Source organism: Leptinotarsa decemlineata, unplaced genomic scaffold, assembly GCF_025532065.1.
Source record: "Leptinotarsa decemlineata unplaced genomic scaffold, Ldec_3_MD MMD2_tig00000008_RagTag_RagTag, whole genome shotgun sequence".
Taxonomy (NCBI): Eukaryota; Metazoa; Arthropoda; class Insecta; order Coleoptera; family Chrysomelidae; genus Leptinotarsa; species Leptinotarsa decemlineata.
This window is the reverse complement of record NW_027412537.1, coordinates 7,580,289-7,596,549: the sequence shown is the minus strand read 5'-3', so window position 1 is coordinate 7,596,549 and position 16,261 is coordinate 7,580,289. Positions and strand designations below refer to the sequence as shown.

At 34.9% G+C, this 16,261-nt stretch overlaps 1 protein-coding gene across 4 annotated transcripts in view; it reads right to left on the bottom strand.

Moving 5' to 3' along the window:
* The window catches only part of LOC111512852 (stromelysin-3), a 61,802-nt gene extending 45,945 nt beyond the window's left edge, over positions 1-15,857 (bottom strand). For all 4 annotated transcript variants that reach the window (XM_074170955.1, XM_074170957.1, XM_074170959.1 and 1 more), the window contains exon 1: positions 15,476-15,857. In XM_074170955.1, coding sequence (XP_074027056.1) covers positions 15,476-15,562 — 87 coding nt within the window. In that variant the 5' untranslated portion in view covers positions 15,563-15,857. The remainder of the gene's footprint in view (positions 1-15,475) is intronic.
* Between the last annotated feature and the right edge of the window lie 404 nt (positions 15,858-16,261).

Sequence of the window (16,261 nt, the reverse complement as noted above, 5' to 3'; positions counted from 1 at the left end):
ATAAATAATTTCATTCAAATCACCTTGAAGTGATACACAATCATCAAGAGTGCTAATTTCAGAAAATATCTTCAAACCTTCCACGAAAAACAAACTATCACAGGTCAAAGAATCTATCAAGATGGTTTATCAATAAAAGATAAAGTAGAGGATCCAAACTGGTTCCCTGGGGTGCTCGGATGGATCCAGGTATTCAGGTGATGCATCATAGAGAACATACTGAACTCTGTCTCTCAACTATGATGTGAACAAAGATTCAAGAGGATCAAAGAGAACAAAATCCGAAGTGCCAAACGTTTCGGCTGCTACTGCGGCAGACATCATCAGCGGTATGTGCGTTGACTGCGAGGACGAAGGTTATGTCTCAAAGCTCCCAGCAAACGACTGACAAGTTATATGGCTCTCATGTTAGAAAAAATTAGAGCTACCTCAAAGATCCTTGAAGATTAGACCAGATGTCCAGTGCTTCTGCTTGTTTTGTTTAGTAATTTCATGATGACATATGTTGGTTCTCAGCCAGTATTTTTCAAATGAAAATGTTGATAATCGGGTGAAATGAAAAAACGTCCTCTGAGAATTTAATAGCAGAAATGTTTTTTCGGTGAGCTATTCAATTTGAAACTCTGAAACTGTTGAATTTTATCGCAAATATGAATAGAGGGAATGATAAAAATAGTGGTTTTCTGTTCAGAAGTAACTTCTGATGCGATTTCATCCTGGGTGGATGAAAATTGTGTAATTTAAAAAAAATGAAAGATGTGTTGATTTATTATGAATTATTTCAATGTGCATGCGTTGCACTTATTTTTTTTCGGAACCCAATGAATCTGATAGTTTTCATTTGTTGAACTTTTAATTGCTGCCAAAAACTACATGATCAGTTTTTCTGTTATACTGTTGATTTTATTTTGTTTATCACGTAAGCACCACAAAGTATCCTTATGTAACTGCCTAATGAGGTACAGTTATGATGATGGAAGACATATTCAACAAATGAATTATTATTGTTAATGTAATACAGTCTATCTGAATAATGAATCAAATAACCAAGATTATGTAAATTTTACCACAACAGTGTATAAAATGACGATTCATTTAATTTTGGGAGATCTGTGTCGGATTTTTCTACTTTACGAAGGGATTTTCAATAGTATGTTGATACCAAAAGCTTGTTGATATCCAAAGTTTCATCAAGCATCCGACTATTGAAATAACTCTTTCAAACTTTGCAAATATTTATCCCAATAGACGTTGAGTAAAATCACTTATAATATGGTTGCAGTTTTGTTGTTTTTTATGGAAAATATGGCAATAAAACGTAATCAGATACTTCCATCGTGGATTTTCATCAAATAGTAGCCAATTTTATAAAACATTTTGAAATATCAACTGATTAAGAATTGTGCAGTGTAATGATTATAAGTGCCTGTCATACACTCTTTTCCTCAGAACTGAAATAAAAAAACAAGTGAGTTAATCACGATAAGACTTACTTTGCACTAGCAACTTTTTGTAACGTTTGACCCTCTACCTGACTGAATAATCTGGATTATTTCAAATTATATTCGTCCAAATACATCGAGATAATGTGTCGCCTAGCTTCAGCACTTCCTCTGTACATTAGGTTCAACCAAGGTGAGCGCCTATATTTCCGGGTAAGTAATTCAATTGAAAAACCTTGGTGATCATCATGCAATGCACTAAACCTGTACTATTCATTTCCTTTTACAGTGTGAACTATTTAATAACGTGAACTGATGATGCTTGAAGTGAATAATTTCAACTTTAATGTGCCCATTTATCGAATTGATATTTTCAATAGTTTGCTTTTTCGAGTGCTTACTTCAATAAAAAAATAGTGACTCGTAACAACACACTTGATAAATATTCATGAAATTGATGATTAAACCATTAATTCGCAATAACTAACAGCTCAATATTTTCAGGTTAAGGTGTCGAATGTTAATCATCAATAATTTTTTCAAATAGTCAGTATTTGACACTTAAAATAGTTGATTATAATTATATAGCCCACTATCTCTAATCAAAAATGAACTGTCACTGAACAAATTTACGGCGACCTTGAAACCTATTATTCCATTATACAGTCGCCACTTCCGTGTGTTTTTATAATCGATAGTTCAATCTGCCCAATCGTTCATTAGTTCAAATCGACATCGATTGAACTTTTCGTTAGTTTTTTCATATGAATTATATAAGTCATTACCTGAATGAGGGTTTTTCAAATAAATATGTTTATTTTGAAATATTAGTAGGTATTGGTATGTTTTACGGTTTTTGGTCAGATGTTAAATTATCTATAGCAACATCAAATAACAACAAATTCCATTATCAGTAAACACAGTGCAGGATCATTTGAACATAAGCTACAATATGTAGTATAGCAACACCAAAAATTGATAATTTTCATGTTCAACTGAGATTCATGAGATTTTATTATATTTACATACGAATTATACGTAAGCTGCTGTAGTAACCTTGACACTTATTATTGTTTACTTGAACTGATATTATTCTCGATCTAGCACTAAATCACTTTTCATTTGTTCGTAAATCATGCTGTATATTGGTGTATCTCAAAAAAATTTTCAGGATTTAATTGTACATAAACATAGTTTGGAGTTTCTAATCAACAAAATACTTAAGCAGTGATTGAGGTTATGTATCTTATTGTAGTTTTATATTTTTACTTGCTGATTGCATTCGACTGAATTCAATCCAATGGTGATCCAACTCATTTATGAAATGTTCTTTTCAGATGAACAATTGAGTTTTAGGACCTTATTCAATTCATCATCAGGGCTCTACAATACAATAATGTAACAATGTACATAGTAATACGTATTGCAATTTGAAGTAATTTTGTTCATCACATATTTTGGATGCTGCAGAGACCTGATGATGTATTCAGTGAAGTCCGAAACCTCGGCAGAAAACTGATCTTTTCTCAGTAAAAACAACGTTTTATAGAAATCTAAAATTTTCATAAGTCATTATCAAAATATATTTATTTTTCTATGTATTTCACGAAAATTTTCACCATTGAATTTCAAAACTCCATGAGCTATGACTGACGCTCAGGCTTGAATAAGGTCTCATTTTGAGAAAAATTTTTGCTTTATCCATGAAAAGAACAAAAAGTTCATATGTCGGATATTTTTATGGAAATCTACTACTGGAGAAATTCAATGGCCCTAGTAAAAATATTTTCAAGATGAAATGAAAAAAGAAATGAAAAAAGAAAATAAAAAGTTGAGAGATTCCAAGTCACGTTAGTTCACGACGTTTCGATTGTTAGTATCTACAATCGTCTTCGGGTGATGACTGTGACACTCTCAACTTTTTATTTCAATTTTCTTTTTTCATTTCTTTATTTTTATTTATTTTTGTTCAATTGTTCTATTTTACTTGTATTTTATTTCACTATTATTTCATTTCAGGTTTATTTTGCTTAATATAATTGTTATTTTCAGCTATTCATTTTTAATTCTTCTCTTTTAGTTGTTTCAGGGATTTCAAATTGTTTTATATAGTAGACAATGGAAGTTCGAACTAGTGAAATTCATAGAGATTTCCTATTCAATAAATACAACAAGATATGTATGCTTGATTTCGTTTTCTTCAAAATTTTTCATCATTCCTGCGTACAAAAAATCACTACGGTACTGACGTAACTTATAGTTTTATTCGGAAAATATGTATTTCGTCACGGTAAATTTCATCACACATTTCAATCTATCAAAAACAGGAATTCCACCTCAATTAGTGAAACCTACGATTGGTTTAACTCGTATAATATATGTGTTAGTATTCTTGTTTTACGTCATGGCCATCTAGCGAATGTAGTTATAATTGTTATCAGCTGGAATTGAACTATTCGGAGAATTATCTTTATGATATATATAAGGTGTGTTTTCACTGAAAAACCAGTTTGATTCACACACTTTCAAGATTTTCAATAAATATTCGATATTTTATTTTGTTTGATCAGCCGATAACTACTTCTATTTGATCAGCGTTAAAACATTAGTTATTTTGCAAGACATTTGATAATTAACAAATGGAATGACTCACAGTACTATTAATCATACGCTATGAGTAGGGAATATGAATAACCAATGTTTTCGAAAATGTGAATGAGTGTTAAAAATACGTAATTGATAATATTTGTTCAAATATTTGATGACCGTGGTGACTGCTCCCAATTTATCTCGAAATGAAAATAAACAAGAAGAGTATTTTATCTTGTCAGTTACATAGTTCTATTTAATTTTAACTTACTCGGGCAAAAATCAGTTGAATTCAAATTATGTACGTCATTGAACATAAAACTGAACTGACTTCTATAAAGTTGTACAAAAATGATAAATATATTGTTTTCATCAGCATATATATTATCCCATAATATGGTGTTATTTTCTAACTAAATACGGCACTATGAACAAAAAACACCACCATCGAATATCCTATGTTCTCGTCAAACTATACAGCAGTTCAATTACCACAACGTGGTTCAAATAAAATCAAATAATTGAACCAAATTAACGTTTTTCACATCTATTACTACTTTCATCCAAGTAGTAATAGATAACTTATTTGCAATCGAACTTAATAAAAAATATAAAAAAATAAAAGAAGGGAGAGAAGCAGAAAAAAAGAAAGAAAATAAAAAAAAAGGCAAAAAATGAATGAATGAGAATTTGATGTGTGAAAAATCATGTCACAAATATAATGATATTTATATTTATGGTAAAAACATTATGTATAGGTAAAAACATTATGTATAGGTGTCAACTGATCAATGTTATGGAAGAAGAGAACCGGATTGTAGCATAAATCTCTTCATTCACATATAGTCAGTGGGCATACTTGAAGACTGGCTATAAATCAAATCATCTAAGAACAATTCGTTCAGGCCAGTCTCATCTCCCTACACAGTAGGTTAATGGACTGACACCTATCAGAAAACAACTACTCCCCTGGCTCATACCACGAAGGGCGTTGGATTATATCCGACAGGCGTCAGTGCAAAAATCTTCACAGAAGTTATTCCTGCATATGCTGTTGGCGATACAACTGCCGCAATAGATTTTCAATTATTGGAACACACTTGCAGACCGGTTTTGGGCTGTTTGGCCACTCGTCAGTGCAAGGTAGTGTATATCATCAACATAAAGTCGATGATTTCCGATAATTGAAAATCGAATTCCGTCAGAGTATCATTGCTCGAACTAAGCTGAAGCATACAACAAACAACAGGTTTGTCGTCGCCCCATCTGCCTGTGAACGAGGTAACTGTCGGATATAATCCAACGCCCTTCGTGGTATTAGCCAGGGGAGTAGTTGTTTTCTGATAGGTGTCAGTCCATTAACCTACTGTGTAGGGAGGTGAGACTGGCCTGAACGCATTGTTCTTAGATAATTTAAATCTCTTCAGATTTTTCTTGAAACTAAGTGGTGGTAGGGATTTCAATTCAATGGGTAGCCGATTACACAAGTGTGCAAAAAAGAAAAGTTTTATTTTTAGGTGCAGTCAAAAGATGTTCAAATCTCAAATTAAGATTATGTATATCGGTTCTAAAGGGCAGTTTCGTGAATGGGTAGGCAGGTTTCCCAGTGGATATGGTCTCATGGAATAAACTAGCAGAATTCAGTCTGCGCCTAGCATCCATGTTCAGCCACCGAGTTGTTCCAAGTATTGAGACACGTCTCCTTACACCTGTGACGAGTCTTGTGCATGAATTCTGCAGTTTTTGAAATCTCTGCCTGTCAGATTTCAAGAGTCCTGGACCATATACAGTATCAGCATAGTCGACATGGCGTAATTATTGAAACATGAAGTTAAGAAAAAAATGACGGTTTTTGTTATTAGTAGACTCCGTTTTGGAGAATCATTAAATTCAAAACAATCAACTTGCATTAACTGGGCGTTCCTGATATTGTGTTTGGAACAAAATGACCACATTCTTCATTTCTCAAATTCCATATTTTCATTGAATAGTACTAGCCCTCTTAAATCAGTCAATTTGAATGCTACTACCAGCAAAGATAAAGTTCGTAGATCTCTTGTAGTAAATTTAAATGAAAAGATCTATTATGAAAAGAAAATATCCATGATACTTAGATCTTTTTATACGTTTTATCAGTAGCATCCATACCATTTGTCATGGAAGTGCTGATTCTCAGATCTACTAAAAATTGTCTATACATATTTTTCCTTATTATTGATAAAATAACTACTCATATCAACTGAAAAGCTTCAAGAGTTTTCATTTGAAACCAAGTGATAATCTTGAGATAAAATCGTTTGAGCAAATATAGAAGTATGAGTTCACGTTAATTCTAACTAATTCAGCAATGATTGAGATGACGAGTATGCATAACAGTGCATTATTACATATTAAAATTACTCGGTTAGCATTGAAAGAAATGAGTATTAAACTCGATTGATTATATACATTTTGTGGTTGATTCTTTGTAATTTCTCATTATTTCCATGCACTATAATAAATACCATTCTTGAAAAATAATACATTCCACAACATGAATCCGGGACAAATTCGAATGAAAATAGTAATCTTGTGTGAAAACTGTCAAGTATCAACGCAAAAGTTTACAGTTATTCTCATTTCTATTCATTTTTTATGAACATGTTTTTTTAATTTTTACTCTTATCATATTGTCAATTAATCCTCCAGATTCTTCGATCTATTCCCTAACCGATGAATATCAGCGTAACAGAAATGAACCCCTATAGTTGAAGAAACCAAATATATGTAAAAAAAATTATATATTTGGTAGTCTCATGTAACTTCACATGTAACTTCATTTTTATCTTTTTCCTTCCGAATTTGAATACTGCTAATATATTTGAATAGCTAACTTTTTTACAATTTCAATTCACCGAATCAAAATGAAAGCTTTTTGCAGTAGATTGTATCATTTACATACATCAAGGAGTATATGTTGCTTCATAATTATCAACAAAATCAATACTGGGCCCCGGACTCAACCTTGTGAAACACCCATTTCAATATCACCTCTTCATCTATATTCTAGAACATTTCCATGAATGTTTTATGAAACAATTCATTTTCGTTAAAATTGTTCCTTTCGATTGAATGATGAAAATGTTGAAATACACTTTAGGACGAAAATTTTGATATATCATGTGAATATGAGTTTTGTGATTCGTAGAAGGCTAATTTTTTCACATAAGGTTCCATTCGAATAAGTTCTATAATGCATTTTCTAGATTGTGCACAGAACACTTCAATATTCACAAAAGATGTTTTCAAAGGCTTCTGGAAAGGATAGATGGGTATTAGATGTTGAAATGAAAAAATAGAAAAGACGTCACTCTCTTTCTCACCACTGTCGTCAGATTCATATGTTATCGAACTAATTTGGTTATGAATTGCAGAATTGAATTGTTTAAGCTGTTTGTTTGACATATATAATGGGTATTTGCAATGTACCACCTGGGCTGGAAAGTCTCGGGCATAACACATATATGGCGCTAGTCAGAGTGGCGCTGTAACGCGTTAGGTAACGAAGCAGTTCACCCTCCCATAAGAAGTTATCACTTCAAAAAATGCATTAGCCAGAAGTGTTCCCAACATTCATCTATCACTCAAATACAAAGAAGAACCTATCGAAATCACGAACCAATACACTTCCTCACTTTTTCATCACATGAGCAGATCTATCGCAATTAAGGCAAATTAGCTATTGCTGCGATACCTACTACCTATAATGACAGCTGACGAGTCATCCTACCTTTTTGGCTGATCATTGCCCTTGAGAGGGACCAATGGGTACATGACTGATGGATGACGGCATGAAGTCCTTAGACATCAGTGCCGCCCTTCACGGGATACCCCTACCTGGCTGGGGTGGGATGGATGAAAAAGTTATTCATCCTTTAACGGGGGACATGAGGGCCTCATTCGACAGAGTGTCGGGGCCTTCTATATCGGGAGGGGTCGTCTACAGCATAATCTGTGGCTTCCCTAACTAACGGGTTTTCGTGAGTTTCCGTTTTTTCGAAAACTCTCTCATTCCTCGACTGAATGGACTGCCGAATGGAAGGCAGCTGCAAATCTCTGCGGATGGTTTCATTCCGCACGAACCAAGGAGCATTCACAATCATCCTAATTATCTTATTTTGCAACCTTTCCAAAATGGAAATGTTGGACGGAGCCGCTTGTCCCCAGACGCCTGAAGCGTACATGATGACAGGCTTGAACATCGAGTTGTAGATCATGATTTTGTTCTTTAAACTCATTTTGGATTTCCTGTTGATCAGAGGGTACAGACTGGCTATCCGACCCTCGATCTTGGATTTAACGTACATAATGTGCGGGTTCCAAGTGAGCATACGGTCTATTAAAAGGCCGAGGTACTTTACCCGCGCTTGCCAGTCAATCTCCCTTCCAGAGACTCTCACTTTTCTGATAATGACAGCTGCTAGAATAGACTGCTGAAATACTCGCGTATATCTTTTTGAATCAACAGCTCAGAGCGTGCTGATGAACTGTGTTCTAGTGTTGGGTTCACGATATCTTTGAATCTTAGAAAGAGTACAACTCAATTCCTTCAAATGTCTTGTCATCACCATACCACAAGCACACTTTGAGCTGAGTTACTGAAATATTTGAAAAGAAAAATCACCGGCTACTAAAAATATGTTGCAAACCCGTTGTAGAATTGAGTAGATCCAATGGTTCTAGCTCCAAATATAACAGTGCAATTGGAAAAACATTTGGAAAATGCGGACTACTCTATGAGTTTGATACTTCCTTTCTATCTAGAACATTAAATTATGTTAAAGCATCCAGTGACTTAGAACTCAATTATGACCCCAAAAAATACTTACTCATGAGACAACTTCATGACAACTGAGACTTCATCACCAACAAATTTTCAATGAAATTCACATACAACTCGATCTATCGATTAAATTCGAGTGACCTTTGAAACATCTGCAACCAACAACAATACACAGCTTTTTCAGTTGGTACTAACCTTCAAAAGAAATCTGTTGAAATTCCGTGATAATTTAATCATGAGTTGGTGACATATTGTGCTAAGAATAACACTACTTTTGTTATTTCCAAAACAATGGATCAAAAACAATTTCGTGTTTTGATTTTACACTACTTCTTGATGGTAAAAATACCGTTCAAGCAAAGCAACGGTTTGAAAAGTATTGTAAGGACTCCACCCCATCAGTAACAACAATTAAACGTTGGTTTGCTGACATCAAACGTAGTCGTAGAGACGCCGATGATGCAGAACGCAGTGGACGTCCAAATGAGGTAGTGACACCAGAAGATATAAATCGTTTTGAATAACCGAAAAATGAAGTTGCGTGAATTGACTGACATTGTACAGATATCAGAAGAACGTGTTGGATTTATATTGCATGAGCATTTGACTATGGGAAAGCTCTGTTAAAAGTAGGTGCCGCACGAGCTCCCTGTTGACCAAAAACAATAGCGCCTTGATGATTCTGAACAGTGTTTGGTCATGTCTAAACATAACAAACCGAGATTTTTGCATCGATATGTGACAATGGATGAAACATAGACCCATAACTTCACTCCTTTCATAGTTGTCCTTTCATAGTACCTATCATAACACACATAATAAATTTCTGAATTCAAACAGGTGATTATCCAAATTGTTGGAAGGAAGCCCTGGTCATACCTTTTCCAAAAAAGAGTAATCCAGAAAGCTTCAAAGATTTGCGTCCAATTATCATTCTGTCAACTGTTTCTAAGTTATTTGAAAGAGTGATTTAAGGTCAGCGCACTTGACCATAAGAAAGCTACAGCATTTGTTATGCTTGATTTTTCGAAAGTTTTCGGTACGATAAATCATGTCATTTTCCTCAATATTCTCGAATCCATTGGTTTATCAAATATCGCGGTTCAACTTTTTGAAAACTATTTGAGCGAACGAGTGCAAAGAATCAAACTAGATAATATGGTAACCAGTCCATTGGAGATAAATCGCGGTGTTCCACAAGGCTCGATTTTAGGTTCTCTTCTATTTATATTATACATCTCAAAATTTGTGAACGTTGTTGATACTATAAACCTATACGCTGATAATACACAATTACATCTTTCATTCCACCCATCGGACATGAATACTGCAATGCAGATACTGAATGAAGAGATAGCCTCATTGATTTCTCTCTCTGCGCAGTATTGTCTTAAAAATGCTAGTAAAAGTTCAATTTTTGTAATTGGGGCTAAGAGAGAATTGAATGGCTTTCAATTAACTGTAGACAAGGATGTGGTTGCACCAACTGAACATGCAAAAAATTTAGGTATCATTCTTGATTCAAAATCGAAATTCAAACATCACATCAATAAATGCATCAGTATTGCATATATGAACATCAAACAAATTCATACCAACACACAGTGTCAACAAAAAAGTAAAAACCATACTCTGTGAATCTCTTGTATTATCTAGATTTGATGTTGGAAGCACAGTCTATGGGCCATGCATTGATTATGAAGCGAAGAATTCAGGTTGGTATGCAGGGGCACACTTGCAGACCGGTGTCGGGCTCATTAGCCACTCGTCAGTGCAAGATAGTGACCATCATCGATCTGAAGTCAATGATATTCCAGAATTGAAAATCGGAATTCTTTCAGAGTATTTCATTCCTCTTCCGAAGTTGGAGCGAACATCAAAAAATGTCACTCCATCTAGTGGACGAGGTACTAACCAACTGCATATCCGTAGTTTGCCCGATTCCTCTGAATGAGGAAGAAAAACTTTCTCATTAGTCAGTGGGCTATGCTTGAAGAACGGGCAAGTGTGCCCGTTCCAAAATTGAGGGTCGACTCTTTCAGTTGTATTGCCAATTGCATATGCAGGAAATTTTTTGTGAAGATCCCTGCACTGACGCCTGTCGGATATAATCCAACGCCCTTCGTGGTATTAGCCAGGGGAGTAGTTGTTTTCTGATAGGCGTCAGTCCATTAAACCTACTGTGTAGGTATATGGAGACTGGCCTGAAAGTTTAAAGTCCATTTGCTTTAGATTTATTTATTGTATCATTCTGGGAATAAATACCTATTATTATTATTATTATTGAAACGATCGTCATCTGAGTGGAGAGCAACTGGTGAACCTCTTCCAAAGTACCCGAAAGCACAACAATCGGCTGAACAGGTTATGGCCTTGGTATTGAAATGTTAGAGCAGCAATGGAATAATTGTGTGGCTCTTGAGGGATGTTACGTTGATGAATGACGTCAATTTTTAACAAAAAAAAACGCATTTTTTTTCTTAGGTCCAGGACTTTTCAGCCCATGTGTTTACATTTCAGTACTATCTATAACTGTGACTCAATAGACGAACTCACCATTATTCAGAATCCATTATTGATAGTATTTCTATAGTTTCACACAAGACAAAACGAGGCCCATTCAATTCATTTTCCGTATCAGCGGTGAATCATATTGTTTGACTCCATTATCTCCTTATCTTTTGTGTAACAATTCTACCTTGGGAGGTAGAAATATTTTAAAATGTGCGGTTCCTATTTGACAACTTTTCAATAGAGAGAAACTTGATTCAAAATGAGTTGATAACCTAATACTGGTGAGGTCAACTTGATGTTTCAAAAGAAAGTACTCTGATCGAAAACGCAGAATGAATCAGTAGGTTAGTGTTCCGTCTCAAGCTGTTTATTCTGCTTTCGGTTATCTATACACAAACATTTCACTGTCGCAATTATTTTTGGAAGTGAGAAAATTACGCTGTTTTGAATACTTAGGCAAACCTGTGACCATATATTTTCTTAATGGTGGAAATCTTATAAAAATTAGAAGCTATTGATTGATTTGACACTTCATATATGTTGAATCGAAACATTTGCTGCTAGCGATGAAATAAGTGCAAATGATAATGAAGAAAGGGGAGAGTATTATGTAGAACAATCACCTACAACAAAGTTTTATTTCGAAATCCACCCATGCATATAGAAAAAGTTTGAACTTCTACAAAGTAGAGTTTAGATTCAGCAAATAAACTTGCCAGTAACAATCATTGAAATGAAGAAAGGGTTTATTCGAGGAAACGCATAGACTACTCACCAATGTGTGAAAAAATAAACGATAAAAAGTAAGTACCTACTACGTGGGCTGAAAAGTCTCAGGCCTAACACATAGATGTCGCTAGTTTTATTACATATGCCGCTTTTTCAGTTAGTAATAACATTCAAAGAGAAGCTGTTGGACTTTTATGATATTCTACTCAAAAGTTTGTGAGTTATTGTGCTAAGAGTGACACTACTATTGTTATTTCCGAAACAATGGATTGAAAACAGTTTCGTGTTTCAGTTTTCCACTGCTTCTTGATGGAAAAAATAGCGTTCAAGCGAAGCAATGGCTTGAAAGTGGTATAAAGACTCCTCTCCATCAGAAACAACAATTAAACTTTGGTTTGCTAACTTTAAACGTTGTCGTAGAGACACCGATGATGCAGAACACAAGGGATGTCCAAATGAAGCAGTAACCCCAGAAAACATATAAAAATCCACAAAATTGTTTTGAATGATCAAAAAGTGAAGTTGCGTGAGAAACAGAAGGAGGTGTTGGCTTTATATTGCATGAGCATTTGACTATGAGAAAGCTTTATTCAAAGTGGGTGCCGCGCTAGCTCACTGTTGACCAGAAACAAGAACGTCTTGATGATTCTGAGCAGTGTTTGGCCATATTGAAACTTAACAAATCCGGATTTTTGCGTCGATATGTGACAATGGATGAAACATGGATCCATAACTTCACTCCGGAATCAAAACGATCGTCATCTGAGTGGAGAGCAACTGGTGAACCTCGTCCAGATACCCGAAAGCACAACAATTGACTGGAAAGGTTACGGCTCCGGTATTTTGGGTGGTGTAATATCATAGATTATCTTGAGAAGTGAATATTATATGCCGTTATTGGAGCGCTTGAAGGCAGAAGTTGCAAAAAAAGGACCGCATATGGCAAAGAAAAATATTTTGTTCTATCAAGACAACACACCATGTTAATCAAAACAATGGCAAAACTACATGAATTGAATTTCGAATTGCTCCCACAACCACCATATTCGCCAGATTTGGCTCCAAGCGACTACTGGCTGTTCACAGACCTCAAAAACATGGTCACCAGTAAGAAATTCTGCTCGAATGAAGAGGTTATTGCTGAAAGTGAGGCTTATGTTGAGGCAAAAGTGGCATTGAAATGTGTGACTTTTGAACAACAAAAACGCGTTTTCTGCCTTAGACCCGGGAAAATCAATGCCTTGGTATACGGAATTCAACCTGAACAAAGAGGTAAACAGGTGTAACAGGTAACAGGTGTAAACAGGTAGCATCGGTAATGAGGTGATGATTCCCCAAGCTAACTCAAGGTTGGAATATAAATCAAAGTTGAACTCTTCATGTTAATTGATTTTTCAGAAAGCTTTGAAAACTTTCACTAGTGTTTTCTAAAATTACAAATTTTGACGACATTATTTTTGCTTATATAAAATCGCTACCACAGGACTACAGGATCAATGAATGAGTTCCAACGAAACCTTACATTTTGTTGGCTTTTCCAATGTCTGTTTGAAGTTTTTCATGAAAAATGACCTGGGGCTTTATTCAATCACGAGGTTCAATAAAATGAAACTATTTAAGTTTTTGAGGGTAATGGTGTCTTATTCTGGTACATGATAAACTCAACAATATAAATTAGTACTGGATACTGCTGGATTCAGGGACATTATATGAATGAAACAAAGGTGTCACCTCTACAAAATCGAATTCGAATGTTCATTGAGACAATTATTCTTCTGTAACTATTCGAAAAAAAATTATACAAATGAGTAATATAAGTTCTTCATTAGAAAAATTAACGTATTGCTCCACCTTGAGTACATATGATTTCCTTAAAACTGCATAATTTTTCTATATATTTTCTGTATCAATTAGATGATTCAAGGATAATGATGAACATATTCTAAACAAATAAACAGTGTTGCTGATTTTTTCATACTCTCACACATAATGTAATTACATATGATTACGTACGTTTAAAATTGAAAAACATAATGGGTTTGAAAATAATTCAATGTCTAGTTATATCATTCTTGATTAGAAAAATGACTGATAAATCAACGGAACTGCCAAAACAAATTATTCTGTAAAGAAACACTAGAATTCATCAAAGAGAAAAACTACTTAGATATAGGAATGGAGTTACAAAGTAATTTAGAATCGTAAAAACGATATCTCTAATGATTTTAACCTGGTGACTCATTCACGGGACTGTCAATAGTAGAAACTATAATACTTTTATGTGGTTTTACCAGGTATTCAACCGAGCGAGAATGAGATATGGAAATGAGTTGCATTGAGGATTGTTCTTACTATCAAAAATAAACTATTGAAGATACACGTGAAAAAATATCACTGCAAATTGAATGTCAACCTACTACATCGGCTGAAGAGTCTTGGGCCTAACACATACATGTTGCTGGTCTCATTGCATGCACCGTTTTTTCAGTACTAACCTTCAGAAGAATGCTGTTGGAATTTCATGATATTCTACTCATGAGTTTGTAAGTGCTAAGAGTGACACCACGTTTGTTGTTTTCAAAACAATGGATCAAAACCAATTTCGTGTTTTAATTTCACATCGCTTCTTGTTGGGGAAAAATACCGTTCATCAATTAGCTCCGGAATCAAAACTGTAGTCATCCAAGTGGAAAGCATCTGGTGAATCTCGTCCAGAGCGCCCGAAAGCACAACAATCGGCTGGAAAGGTTATGGACTCGGTATTTTGGAATGAAGGTGGCATAATATCCATTGAGTATCTTGAGAAGAGAAACACCATCAACAGTGAATATTTTATAGCGTTATTAGAACGTTTGAAGGTCGAAATTGCGGAAAAGGCCCCATTTGAAGAAAAAGAAAGTGCTGTTTCATGAAGACAAGACACAGTGTCATGAATCAATGAAAACGATGGCAAAATTGCATGGAATGAGCTTCGAATTGCTGCCGCATATATCATATTCGCCAGATTTGGCTCCCAGTGACTACTGGCTGTTAACAGAGCTCAAAAAAATGCTCACTGATGAAAAATTCCGCTCGAATAAAGAGGTTATTGCTGAAAATGAGGACTATTTCGAAACAAAAGCTAAAACGTTCTACAAAAGTGGTACTGAAATGTTAAAGCGGCTCTAAAATGATTGTGTAGCTCTTGATTGAATGAAGCAAATTTTGAACCAAAAAACCGCGTTTTCTTCCCTAGGCCCGGGATTTTTCAGCCCAGGTGTTACTTGAAATGTAGTTAAGAACTGTAAATGTTATGGATTCAATTTAATGAAAATCCTAGATATTGACAATAGCCTTATGTTTAGTTATCGGTAATTTCACATTGTTTAAAAAAACTTACCAGAGCATTGCTGTCGCTGGGGGCAGCGTTGACGAATTTCAACCAACACAAAAATAATGGAAAAACTAAAACTGTAACAACCTGCATCTCGACCTGATAACACCTTACTGAATTGAATTTCGACAAATACCGATAAAGGTGTTATCTGATTCACGCGGTTCAGATAAAATTATTGTCTGAATTATCGTCGTCGACGGCAGACGAACAGTTTTTTTTTTCGGACCGTTTCCAGCCTCTGGACTCTTTCAGGACTCTCAGACCAAACTTGATCAATCATGTACTGACTTTCAGAGATTTACTGAAACGACTGTTCGGTCTGACCTGATGATGGAACGCGGGAACGGTGTGCGCTTTCGAATCGAAGTTGGCGAGATCACTGAAACTTGAGCGCTTGTCGCTCGTGTTTATATCTAGTCGCGGTGGCACGCAACCTACCGCAAGGATTTTTGATTTTTACCGAGTGCCGACAATTCAATCGCGGTTTCGACACACTAGATTTTTTTTCTTCGAATTACATGAAGAGAGAGGTATTGTTATATTTTTCGATGAAATACTGTGAGTCGTCACGAGACGTCTGGCAGATATTGAAATATTTATAAAAAATATGTAATTGAAATATCATGAAAACATTTTAATGTGGCTTTCAGATACTAAGTAAACTCAAGAATCTTGCTAGTTATTGCAATTTATTACTGAACTTCTTGAATTATGAATATCAACAAAAAATGTTTCAATATCATTAGAAAATTAATGAATTAATTTATTTTTTGATGCTCCTGTTGATTT